Source organism: Tursiops truncatus, chromosome 15, assembly GCF_011762595.2.
Source record: "Tursiops truncatus isolate mTurTru1 chromosome 15, mTurTru1.mat.Y, whole genome shotgun sequence".
Lineage (NCBI taxonomy): Eukaryota > Metazoa > Chordata > Mammalia > Artiodactyla > Delphinidae > Tursiops > Tursiops truncatus.
In genome coordinates this window covers 41,226,060-41,238,635 of record NC_047048.1, presented here as the reverse complement: position 1 = coordinate 41,238,635, position 12,576 = coordinate 41,226,060, and the positions used below count along the sequence as shown (strand labels likewise).

The window sequence follows — 12,576 nt, the reverse complement described above, 5'->3', positions numbered from 1 at the left end:
AGATCACGTGATTTTAAACAGCCAGCTTAAGTGTTTGCTAAAATGTTGTCAAAATTTGAAGCATCAAAGGATCCAGATGCCAATAAATAACCCTGCAGATCTCCAGACCATCTTCCATCTCAAAGTCTTGCCTCAGGTTACAGGCACCTGGCCTTAAAAAGCATCCCAGCCTGAGAGTAAGGTCCCTCAGGTTCTATTTCTGGTTCTGCTACTGTATTGCTAGGTGGCCTTGCACAACACAGAGAACATGCACTTCCTACAAAGCAAGAGGCAAGACGTTGAGGAACCTGCCAGTGAGGCACTCTCACATCCCAAGTGAAGACGGGTCCCAGGAACCAAGGGGAGTGGGGCTGGCCTCCTCTCCCAGAGCCTAGGCATGCCCTTCCCTACTGCCAAAGCCATTCATTTTAGTGTGTAATTGGAGCTCCGATTTTGGTATGATCAACGGGATTTCCACTCGCTCCCTCACTCCCTGTTGTGAGTTTCTGTGGTTCACGTTGCACTAGAGGGAACTGGGTGGGCGCACAGGCCGGAGACTACAGATACAGAAGCCTTGGGCCTCCCGGGGTAGGGGGCGGGCGGATGCTGCCCAGTGACCGGGACCCTGGAAATGTGGTCTCAGGGTCTCGCCTCCTGGAGAACTACCTTTCCCAGGAGCACTTGCGGCCCACGGAGGGGCGGAGAGGGGGCACGTGCTCAGAGCCGGCCCACTGACTCTCATCGCGCCGAAAGCGCGCCAGCCTGATTGGAGGGCTCTGTCGCGGTGCATCCCGGGACTTGGAGTACAGCGTGTGCGCGGGGCCCGCTTCTTTGTGATTCGCGGCGCCTCCTCGGAGCCCGGGCGCGCCCCCGCGAGGCGGGTCCAGACGACGCGCGCGTGCGCTGCGCCCAGGGGCCGGACGGCACCTCCCGTGGGGCGGGGCGATGGGTTTAGCGTCGACACCGCCTTCCTGCTCCGCCCCTCGCCGGCCAGGCCCGCCCCTCCTTCCTGGAGCTACAGCGGTAGCGGCGGCGGGCGGCGGCGGGCGGCCCGGGAGACACGCGCCGGCCTGACCCTATGCGGTGACTCGCGCGGCGCAGGCGCCTCCTGCCCCGCCGGCGGGGCCCGGGCTCCCCGCGGCGGGATGTTCTCCCGAAGGAGCCACGGGGATGTGAAGAAGTCCACGCAGAAGGTGCTGGACCCCAAGAAGGACGTGCTGACCCGCCTGAAGCACCTGCGGGCGCTGCTGGGTGAGGCGCGGCGCGGGCGGGGGTCGGGGCGGGATGCCGGGGCGGGGGGCGCAGACCCTCTGCCCGGGCCCCGGCGTTGTTCCCGGGAAGCGGGCAGCCTGGCCCGCGGGCTTGCCCGTCGCCCTCTAGTGTAAACTTACCCCAGATTCTCGCCGGGTGGCCTCGGGACCGGGCGCGGCCGGGACGGTCCCCTCCCCAGCAAACCCTGGACGCCCGGGGGTCCTCTCACGCACACATCGAACTGTCATCTTCCCTCCCAGTTTTTAATTTTTATTTTTAAGTCCGAGACCCTAAGTAGACTGAGACCCCAAGTGGTCCCAGCACGGACTTAATTGAACTGTCATCTCCTCCTCCCCCCCCCCCACTTTAATTTTATTTTTACTTTTGAGTCCGATCCCCGAACAGACTGAGCCCCCAAGTGGCCCCGGGTTAAATGTAAGTGCCGTCTCTCTTCCCATGGGTCTGGCTGCTTCATTTTCTTTGTGTTCTTGGTGTGAAGGGGGCTCCTCGTGTCTGCTTGGAGGGAGGGGTGACTTTCCTGGGTTCAAGGAGGCTGCTTCTCCTTTATTGTCAGGATGACACTGATGGTTATGTGCCTTCTTCCGTTTTTATGAGCCCTCTGGGTGGAGATTCTGCAGAGCCCAGGTCGGCCTGCACTTGACCTGGGATGAAACTCACCCCTGTGGGTGTGAAGTGTTCCCAAGGCTTCCTCTCCCCTGCCACCTGTGATCTGTAGCTGGTTTGCTATTTGTTTTCTCTTCTTACCTCCTTAGTCTTAACTTGTGTTTAAGGTGGAAACACCTTTGCTGTCTATAGACAGACTTGTCTTTGTGTTATTTGCGGGCTGAGAAAAAGATACTTTATGTTTCTTCTAGATGTCTTTTTTTTATTCTTAAAATGAGCAAAATCACCTGATTTAGGGCACAGAGTCTCAATGTGTCTGTCACGTGAGGAAATATGGTATAACAGAATTCATCATATAGGTGAGAATTTTAAATAAAGATCTTGTTCATGAGATTAAAATTTGCAGATGATTTCTATTTATACTCCGTGAAGTACCTCTAAGGAAAACAACAAATCCACACACCTGGTTTTGCCAGGTGAAGTTTTTTACATTCTCGGATTCCTTGAGATTCCGCCCGTCTGGGTCAGCTTGGAATGAAATGTAAATTAAGTACTGTTAGAGGGATTAGTTTTCAAGACTTTTTAAAGTGAAATTTGGTGTTCTTGGTAAACTGAACTTTCTACTTCCTGTACTAAAATACCAGGAGCACACAGGACGCATTGTGTGGGGTTCTTAGTAGTGACTGATTAACACCTCCTGCAGGGACATTTTTTGATAAAGGAGAGTAGAGTGGTATTTTAAAGCAGTTGATACTTGGGGACTTTTTCTGTGGTAGAGAGCTTGAACTTTTGTTCTGTCCAAGTCTACAGGATTAAGTTGGCTACATTTTGCAAAGGCAGACGCAATTAAACCTAGATGTTCCTTTTCTTAGAGACACACAGTACATTGTTACTGTTCTGAGAAAGTAGTTAGTTTTCAAGGCTCTGTGGTTTCAGTTGAAGATGTGTGTCTTATTTTGAGGAACTTTCTTTTGTCCTTTCATTGAGCCATCTGACCTCAGTTTTGCAGCGTGGAGAGGCTCTGTGATATTTCCTTATGTATGTTGGTTTTTGTTGATGCATCGCTGGTGGACTGGCCCAGTTTACTTCATTTATTACTGTAATCTTATCTGTAGGTACTAGATTTTTGTAAATGTGTCTGAGGAGTTCTAGTTCATAAGGTTTCATGTAAACTTTCACTTACGACTGTGGTTGAAAGGCTTTAAAGAAAAATAGTACAGCAACGTACTAGTCCCACCACGTCGCATATCCTACTGGTTTGCTACTTTAAGGAAAAGTCTACTAGGAAAAAAGTCCTTTTCATCTGAAAAATAGGATTTAGCCAAGATCAAGAAACTATTTGAATTGGGGTTGACATATACACACTACTATATGTAGAATAGATAACTAATGAGGACCTACTGTATAGCACAGGGAACTCTACTCAATACTCCGGAATGACTTATATGGGAAAAGAATCTAAAAAAGAGGGGATATATGTATATGTATATGTATAACTGATTCATTTTGCTGTACAGCAGAAACTAACACAACATTGTAAATCAACCATACACAAATAAAAATTAAAAAGAAAAAGAAGAAGAGACCAGATTTGTGGTTACCAGAGGCAGGGTGTGGGGGGATGATTGGATGAAGTTAGTCAAAAGGTACACACTTCCAGTTATAAAATAAGTCCTAGGAATGTAATGTACAGCATGGTAACTGTAATTAACACTCCTGTATGTTGCATATGGAAGTTGTTAAACGAGTAAATCCTAAGCATTCTCATCCCAAGGAAAAACATTTTTTTTCCTGTTTCATTCGTTTTGTATCTATACGAGATGATGGATGTTCACTAGACTTTCTGTGATAATCATTTCATGGTGTATGTAAGTCAAATCATTATGCTGTGCACCTTAAACTTATACAGTGCTACATGTCAGTTATGTCTCTATAAAACTGGGAGAAAAAAAAGTATATTTGCAAAAAAAACAAAAAGAAACTATTTGAAGGAAATGAATAGAAATTATTATTGTATTTTTATTTGTATATTTTGATAATACTCTTGCTTTTCATATATTTTCCAGTGATAATAACGATGTTATTTTTTATTACATACAAAGTTAATAGCACTTGACCTGGATTTGTAGCCTGCAGCTGCATGAGTTTGGACCAATTACTCAGCCTGTCTTTGAATCTGTTTCTTTACTCTGTAAATGGGTATGGTGATGTCTGCCTCATAAAGGTTATTGGGAGTGTGATGTATAAGCCACTTCAGCTTGGAGTGGACATGGAACAGTTTCCTCTGTCATTACTGTTTTCCTGTCGTTAGTAGGATGGGACAAGCGTTTTGGTAGGTTGTCCCTTCTCCTTTCTTATTTTAATAATGGTGATGGATTTGCTCCCTCTTCATAAAAATTAGTCTGTATTTAAGACAGCTGGCTGAGAAAGATACAGTTAGCTGTGAAAGGTAGAGTATTTCTTCATATCATGGTAATGACTCCAGTTAGAACTTGCTTAGCTACTTTGACCTGCCTATATATTGTAGATTGGCCTGGTATTATTAACTTTATTTTATTTAATTTTAATTTAATTTAATTTTATTTTTTTGTGGTATGCGGACCTCTCACTGTTGTGGCCTCTCCCATTGTGGAGCACAGGCTCAGCGGCCATGGCTCACGGGCCCAGCCGCTCTGCGGCATGTGAGATCTTCCCGGACCGGGGCACGAACCCGTGTCCCCTGCCTCAGCAGGCGTACTCTCAACCACTGTGCCACCAGGGAAGCCCTTAACTTTATTTTAAAGGGGGAGGGGAAACTGAGACACAGGCAGGGCTTACTGGGGGCCAAGCCATGCACTCAACGTTGTGTATGTATTATGTAACTTAGAGGAAGAACAAAGAGCTGATAGGTCCCCTGACTCCCAGGTCTCCTTACATTGTTGAAATCATCCTTGGGAAAATAAATAAGTAAACAAAACAAAACTAAAAAAACATTCTGTAAACTGCTGTCTTGCTGCAGCAAAGATTCCATGTCTAATTACAAGTTGAGTGCCTACTGTGAGTCCCAAAGTAGGATTTAGAAATGGTGTTGATGTGGCAGGAAGAATAGATGTAAAATACCAGTAAGCACGTAGTGTGCTATGTAATTAGATAGTGGCTTATATACGGTGGACTCCATTATAGGATTTCTAGGGGCAGAAAAGATCATTAAGAACAAAGGGGCATCTTGAAGGAGACCCTGAAGAATGGTTAGACTTGTTCTGTCCAATAGAAATAGATGTCAGCCACAGGTGTGATTAAAAATGCTCTGGTAGCCACATCTAAAAAAGTAAAAAGAAACAGGTGAAATTAATTTTACTAATATCTATATATTTTTAACCCCATACATCTAATATGTGTTAAATCAACAGGTAATGAAAGTAAAATGTTCAGTTTTTTCCATCATTTTTTGATAGCAAGTCTTTGAAATCCCATGTGTACTGTACGTGTGCAGCACGTCTCCGGTCGGGCCAGTGGCATTTCGAGAGCTCAGGAGCCACAGGTAGCCAGCGCGGCATGCTGGACAGAGCAGGGTTAGACTTGGGGAGAGTCGAGGGGGAGAGCATTTCGGGCCGAGGTGGGGAGGAGCTGGTGGTGGAAATACACAGTGATGATGCGGGAGGTTGAGGAACCTCGGGCACTGAGGATTGGGTGCTGGAACCCTGGCCCTGAGGGCGTCCACAGTGTCAGAGCAGTCACCAAAGTGGTGTGTAGGCCAGGGGTAAGGGCAGGACAGCGAGTTGGACTTCGGGGTTATGGGGGAGGGGAGGAGAGGTGGCCTGACCGGTAGGAGCTGAGGCAGGTTGGGGCCAGATCAGAAAGGGCCTTGTTTGCCGCAGTTAGAAGCTCAGATCTTATCCTGCAGGTGAGAGGGCCCATTGGAGAATTCTTAGCAGGTCAAATGGTAATATTCAAGCACTGCCTCTCTGCCGGCAGGGCCAGGATAAATGGACGGGGCCAGTGGGAAGGCAGGGAGACACTGAGAAGACTGGTGACGAAGGAACAGACAGGGGCTGGGGCCTGGAGAGGAGGGGCGGGGCCACGAAGGACCCTGTGGCAGGACAAGCGATTCTCAGGGAGGAATGAACATGAGGTTTGCAGAAGCTGGGTGAGGAGTGATTAATCTGAAGGAGAAGTGGTTTGGGGTCAGGGGCCACAGGCCAGTCAAATCTAGTGACACCAGGGTTCAGACCAAATATCTGGAACCAGAGAGGAGAGAACAGTTGCTCACAGAGGCTCTATATGCCCAAAGAGCAAAACTCAACATTTTGACATGTTTCCTTTTGTGCATCTGTTGCTTTAAGTAGGGACAAGTTCACTTACAATTTTAAACGTTGCCTTTTAAGCTTACTTTTAGCATTTCCCCATGTTTTGTTCCTTTTATTTTTATTAACTACAGATGTTTGTTGAGGCGATGTACCATAATTTAGCTTACCATTTCTTGGGTAGTTAAATAGTTTCCTTCCTTCAGCTCTCCCTCTTTTTTTCCTCTCTCGCTTTTTCTCTCTTTTTCTTTCTTTCTCTGGTGTAAATAATAACTACTCTGAACATCTTGGGAGGCGGCTTCTCCTGCATTTTGCATTATTTTCTTGGATTAGATTCCATGGAGGTCAGACTGCTGCGTTTCTGCCTCAACCCACAGTGCTGTCCCACAGTGCTGTCCTCAGTGTCGCTCCCATTGCCCTGCAGGCAGCGAGGGTTGAGGCGGCCACTTCCTTTGCAATCTGACTAGCAATAAACTGCGTTGTTAGAATTTGATAATTGGTGTTAGGTATTTGGGGGAGTGGAGGTGTCTTGGATAGAGCCAGAAGAGTTGGGAGGAGACTCTGGCTAACGACAGAGCAAGATGAGTTTGGTGCTGATGTGTGTTGAGTTTGAGAAGAAGGTGAGATACAAATGGAACTGTCTGGGAGGTGCTGGATGTGGTGTCTGGAGCTTAATGAGGGGTTAGAAAGCTATGGCATGGTTATTAGCATTGTGATCTCACTGGATCGTCCTACAACCTGTGATGAAGGTAGTGTTCCCACCCCCGACCTCGAGATGGGGAGACTGAGGCTCCCGGAGGTGGGCTCCTTGTCTGCCAGCTCCCTGTCTCTAAGGGGCAGAGCTGGGGGTCATAGGATTATACAGCCCGTGTCGAGCTTTTGCTAGTTACCTGACGCAAGCATATTTACATACCAGAAAATATATTTACCCACCAGAGTGAATGTTAACTTGTAAACAAAAGCCAAGTAGTTTTTGCGCGTCTCCCAGAAATGTTGCTTTGAGTTTTGCTGCTCTCTGCCTAGTCTGCTTTACCGTATTCTTCTAGGGAGACTTGAGGCCGTATTTGACTTGAACATGGCAGAAGATAAAAAGACTCCTGTGTTTTCGTGTTCACTGACCTCTCCGTGCCCTTGGCAGGCCTTACAGGTGGTAAAATATTTGCATGGACATTAGTGCCACATGGACATTCTGCAACCAGAGCAAAGCTGGGGGTATAACTCCAGGCCCTTCAGACAGTCTTGGGATGGTTTCTCTCAGTTGACCTCGTCTTAATTAAAGCGATTTTGCCCTAATGCTCCCTTTGCTCATTTTTCACCGGTTAGTAACATTTTATATCTGTAACTTCTGGAATGTAAAATGAACTTTGGACACATATATGTCACACAAATACGCCGTCCCTGCTCCTAGTGCTTGAAATTGTCTAGCCTTCTGAAGTGAGAAAGGTGGACCTAGGATAAAAGTCTGACTGAGCTCAGATGTTTTGTTTGAGATAACTAGAAAAGGTTGCCTTTGACCTTTTATTCTGGGAAGAGAGATAATTGGTAGGTCTGGAATATTTTGATGTAAACTTTTATAATTTGTACTTTTGTTTGTAAGTGCTTTATTTGCAGCTGGACATAAATACTTTTACTAGCTGTTTAGAGCACTGATCTTTGGTCTCTAAGTGCCACAGATGAAACTAGAGAACAGTTTATTGCTTTCAAAATAGCAAATTGATTCAATTTAAATTTTAAAATTATTTTTAAAAGAAGGAATATGTTACTCTACTGTAAAATCAAGAATAATTAATATATAAATGTAGTAAGCAACTATCTTCTTCTTGGATTTTTAAAAAATTCAGTTTCACGTACATTTTTTCGAGTCCGTATGTGTGTGTGTGTGTGTGTGTGTGTGTGTGTGTGTGTGTGTGTGTGTCTGCTTGGTAGGGCTGTGTCTTCAGAGATCAATAAGGCACAAGCCCAGGATTTACTGTTTGTTAGGGGAGACAGACAGGTAAACAGCTGCATTTACCACGAGGATGTTAGTGCTGGGGTGTGGGGATGGGGTAGGGGTGGGGGAGTGCGTGTGGTGGGTGGGACTGTACAGGTGGCTGCAGGTGTAGAGGAGGCACAGCAGAAGGGCCCCTTGGAGAGGCTGCCAGTGCTTCCTTAGGGGTGCGGGGCTGAGGTGGGTCTGGAGTAATGAACACGGGTTTCCCAGGTGGGCAGGCTGGGGGCAAGGGGACTGCCGAGAGAGGAGCTTGTGCAGAGGTGATGGTGTGGCCACCACGTGGCTAAGTGCACACTGTCCTTTACCCTGTGCCATGGGTGGACGTTTGGAATCCGGGGAAGAGTTTTAAGCAGAGGAGCCACCAAATCCAGTGCCTTCCCTCGGTGATAGTCCAGGAGTCCCAGTCTCCCTGAGGTTTGAAACATGGATTCCTGGCGGGTGAGAGCTCCCATGCATTTGGATTACAGACCAGGAGGATGTAGCCTGGGCTGCCAGTGTTCATCTTTCCCTCCATGTGGGGAGCACACACCTCAAATTGAATTCACAGTCAGAGGGAAGCAGAGCGGAGAGATGGAGAGTGAGGAGCGTCCGTGGACCCTGTGTGAGCTGAGGGGCTCAGCCCTGTCTGTGCCATCCCCACCCCGAGCTTCTCAGTTGTAGGAGCCTGGAGCACCCTGTTTTTGCTCTAGCCGGCTTGAGTCATATAAGATTTCTGGGCCTTGCAATGGGAAGAGTACACATTAATATGCCAGGAAGAGACTGGGAAATTACAGATTGAGGATGGATGGGTCTGTGTGTGTATGTGTATATATAAATATAAATATATATGATGTGTATCTATATAAATAAAATGGGCACAGTTTAAGTGATGTGGATGCTGCCTGCCCTTCCACTCAGCGACCATGTGCCTGCCTGGCGGCATGAGGAGGGACAAGGGACTTCGCTGTGTCCTCAGAGGTCTTCTTTCCTTCATGTCTGTCACTGTGGGAACATCTTCCCTGCTGGGTGTGCCGCTCATGTTTAAGGGTAATTGTGATTTTCTCCATTTTTACCTTTCACGTGACTTAACCCCACCTAAGACGTAACTTGACTGTATCCATAGCTCACATTCATGTAGCACTTCACGCTTTTGCAAATGTTTTCTCGTATTCTCATTTGATCAAATTGCTGTCTAAGGATTTATTACCCTCTAGGTTCTTAGCAGAGCTTTGTTTCTGCATTAGTTCTGAATCCTCATTCCAGAATTTTAACTTTGATATTTAGCAAAGAGATGTTTCATAACGATTTTATGTCCTTTGTGTTGTTTTAGAAACTGAAACCACGTCTGAAAGATACTGAACACTATTTTAAAAGTAGTTGTAATCTTTAACAGTAAATATGTACTTTGATTTTGCAACTGTGGTTTAGTTAAAAAAAAATTCCTTTTGAAAAAGATAAGGAACCCGTTGATGTTGTCTTGTGTTTGAGTTTCAGTGATGTCATTTATTTATTGAGGCTCAACCTGGCTTTCAAGGGCACAGGAGGTACTAGGGACGATGCTTGTGCCCAGCTGTGGGAGCTGTGAGGGTGAGCATTCAGATCAGCTGTGCTCCGGGGAGCGCCACTGGCCGTTGCTCCCAATGCTGCCCTTGGATTCACCACCACTGTGTAGCCAAAGCTGAGCTCCTCCTGGGCTCCTCCCAGCCAGTTACTGAACACGCGGGGGTACTGATGTGGCCGTTCCTTTGAGACCCAGATGCCTCTGAAGGGAGACTTTGTCTCAAGGGCTCCCTGTTGGCCTGGCCGGCAGCTTTTCAGACCTGTGCTGCCTCTTCCTCCTCAGCCCTCCTCCCCTCCCCTCTTCTGTGCAGGGGTCAGACCTTCCTTCTCAGGTCCTCCCCTTCATCCTTCACAGACAGCTCCCTCAGTAAACCTCCTGCGTGTACACTCCTGTCTTGGTGTCTGCTTTTCGGAGAACCCAAACTAATATGCCGTCCCTTTTCCCAGAGGTGTCATCCAACCTGTCATGTAAAATTCTTCCAGGAGCTGGCAGAGGTATATTACATCTTCACACAAAGTGTCTTCGTCCCTTTTCGCTGAAATGATCTTTCCTCAGAATTCCCATAGCATTTTGTGCCTTTCATTTGGCATTTATAGCCTTTGGTTTTGTATTCTACTTATCTGCGTTCTGCCTGATCTCTCTCACTAAGTGATATTGATACTAAATAACGTTGAGAACACCAGCAGCTTTTTGTACATCTTGATTCCTTTTGGTGACATACTTTCTTATTTGTAATAATAATAAGTAGCATTTAATCAGCGCTTTCCATGTGCCAAGTACCGCAGAAACACTTCACATGTGTTAATGCATTTAATCCTCTCCCAAGTGGGATAGGGAATGTTATTATCCCCATTTTACCAATAAGACCCAGAGAAGTTGAGAACGTTGCCTACGGTTGCACAGCTAGTAAGTGACAGAGTCAGGATTTGAACCCAGGCAGCTGGCTCCAGAGTCCCTTTATTCGTTTAACAGTTATTTTTTATCCAACCCCAACCATGTGCCAGGCATTGTACACAGCACTGGGCACGCCTGAGCTTGCATTCTGAAAAACCAAGAATGTGATTTCCGCATAGATGGATCTCAGTCTGGGGGAGAGTAGCGGCCACCGCTATGGATGTTTAGAAAAATTTCTAGAAGCCTTCCTACCCCAGCCAGAAGTTCCCATCATTAAAGTAATGATTCAAGGGACTTCCCTGGCGGTCCAGTGGCTAAGACTCTGCGCTTCCAGTGCAGGGGGCGTGGGTTCGATCCCTGGTTGGGGAACTAAGATGCTATATGGCGCGTGGCACAGCCAGAAAAAAAAAAAAAAAGATTCAAGACCACGAATTAAGTTCTCCTGACAGAGCCCTCTCTCCTCCCGTGTGTGCGTGCACTGTCAGACCCACCCCCTGGATCCAAGGGGAAGAGCTTTAAGAAAGGACGATTTCTGTGGACAAAAAGGAGAAGAGGTTGGGGAAACCTTGACTGGGGTGGAGGTTGAGGGCCAGCGGGGCCAGAGGGCTGTGGGTAAGGACAGGCTTGGGTGAGGCTTAGGCAAGTACCCCAGATATTTTTTCATGGAAACAAAATGGGAGAGACACTGTTGTCAAATTTTAAATTTACAAAAACCAAAACTGAATTACCATCCCCCGAAAAGGGCCTGTTATAACTAGTGGTGAACATTCTTCCAGTGAAATCTTGATAGTATTTTCAGGACTGCATGGAAGAGAGGGGAGCTGAGGACACATGTTGCTTCCTTACAGCTTTCTAAAGGGGTTAGCGTGTTTTCATTCTGTCTGGTCATATTTCCGGTGCCGACAGTGTAAACCTCTTTATTCCATGGATTCTGTATCTGATAAGATGAGGATGTGTTTGGGCCAGAGAGGCTTGGTAGAGTAGAGCTTATGCTGAGCTCCCAGAGTGGGAGTAAAGTATTACATAGTCTTTCTGTGTATGTGTGTGTGTATGTGTGTGCGCGTGTGTGTATGCATGTGTGTGTATGTGTGTGCGTGTGTCATGTTGCAGATACTTACTTTTGAGAGAATGGTTCCATTCCTTTCTTCCTGCTCCTAAAATAAATACATATACAAACATATCATCTTTAACTGAAGCAAAAAGTAAATAATGAACTGGAAAAATAACTTGAAACTTAGAGGAGAGGAAATAGTTATATCCCCCAAACATAAAGAGCTCCTACATATTAATAGGAAAAATTATAATAAATAGATATTCAAAATGTATGTGTATACCTAAGTCACAAATGAAGAAATGACACCTAGGGAGATGGCCTTTGCCCCCAAACGGAACAGTGACTGCAGACAGAAAAGAGAAGAGGGGAGAGAAAGAAGCAGTGCTGGAGAGGAGAAGCCAGCCGTGGCCGGGGAGCCCTAGCTGGCACACGTGGCTGGTCCTTCCTTGTTGCAGCAGTGGGTCCTGATAAGAAGACAGGCCAGGACCACCGTGGCCAGTGGGGCAGGAATGCTTGAGTGCGCCAGACGTGAGATGGGGCCACACAGCAGACCGAGCTTGTGATAGTGTGTAGATGCGCTTACTACGTCGCCCCAAATTCTAGTAAGAGCCAAAGAGTAGGTATCTTTGAAAGTGCCCTGATGCTGACAAGAAATGGAGATCAGCCAGTGGCTGGAAATGAATGAGCACAGGAAAACGTTGATGGGTCAGTGCAATGTTAATTAATCTCTGAATGGTGAGAAAGGCAGCAGACGGGCTCAGTTTCAGGTACCTGCTAAATTAGAACGCTGTTTGTGCTCTAAGTTGTGTTTCTTTTTTTAAGAACTTGAGCCATTTCAAAATAAATTTTGTTTGTTTGTTTTGGCTACCCCCCCACAGCTTGGAGGATCTCAGTTCCCTGACCCGGGATTGAACCTGGGCCTTAGGTAGTGAAAGCCCGAATCCTAACCACTAGACCACCA

The 12,576-nt window shown here is 46.6% G+C and overlaps 1 protein-coding gene across 6 annotated transcripts in view; it reads left to right on the top strand.

The window, feature by feature from the left end:
• Positions 1-982: 982 nt before the first annotated feature.
• Positions 983-12,576, top strand: part of RALGAPA2 (Ral GTPase activating protein catalytic subunit alpha 2) — a 281,557-nt gene continuing 269,963 nt past the window's right edge. For 3 of the 6 annotated variants that reach the window (XR_012326196.1, XM_019927549.3, XM_073792626.1), the window contains exon 1: positions 983-1,230. Coding sequence is in view for 3 of the 6 variants with exons in the window: in XM_019927549.3 (XP_019783108.1) it covers positions 1,125-1,230 (106 nt within the window). In the remaining 3 variants the exon portion in view is untranslated. The remainder of the gene's footprint in view (positions 1,231-12,576) is intronic. The other 3 variants (XR_002174846.3, XR_012326195.1, XM_019927548.3) reach the window with 1 other exon arrangement.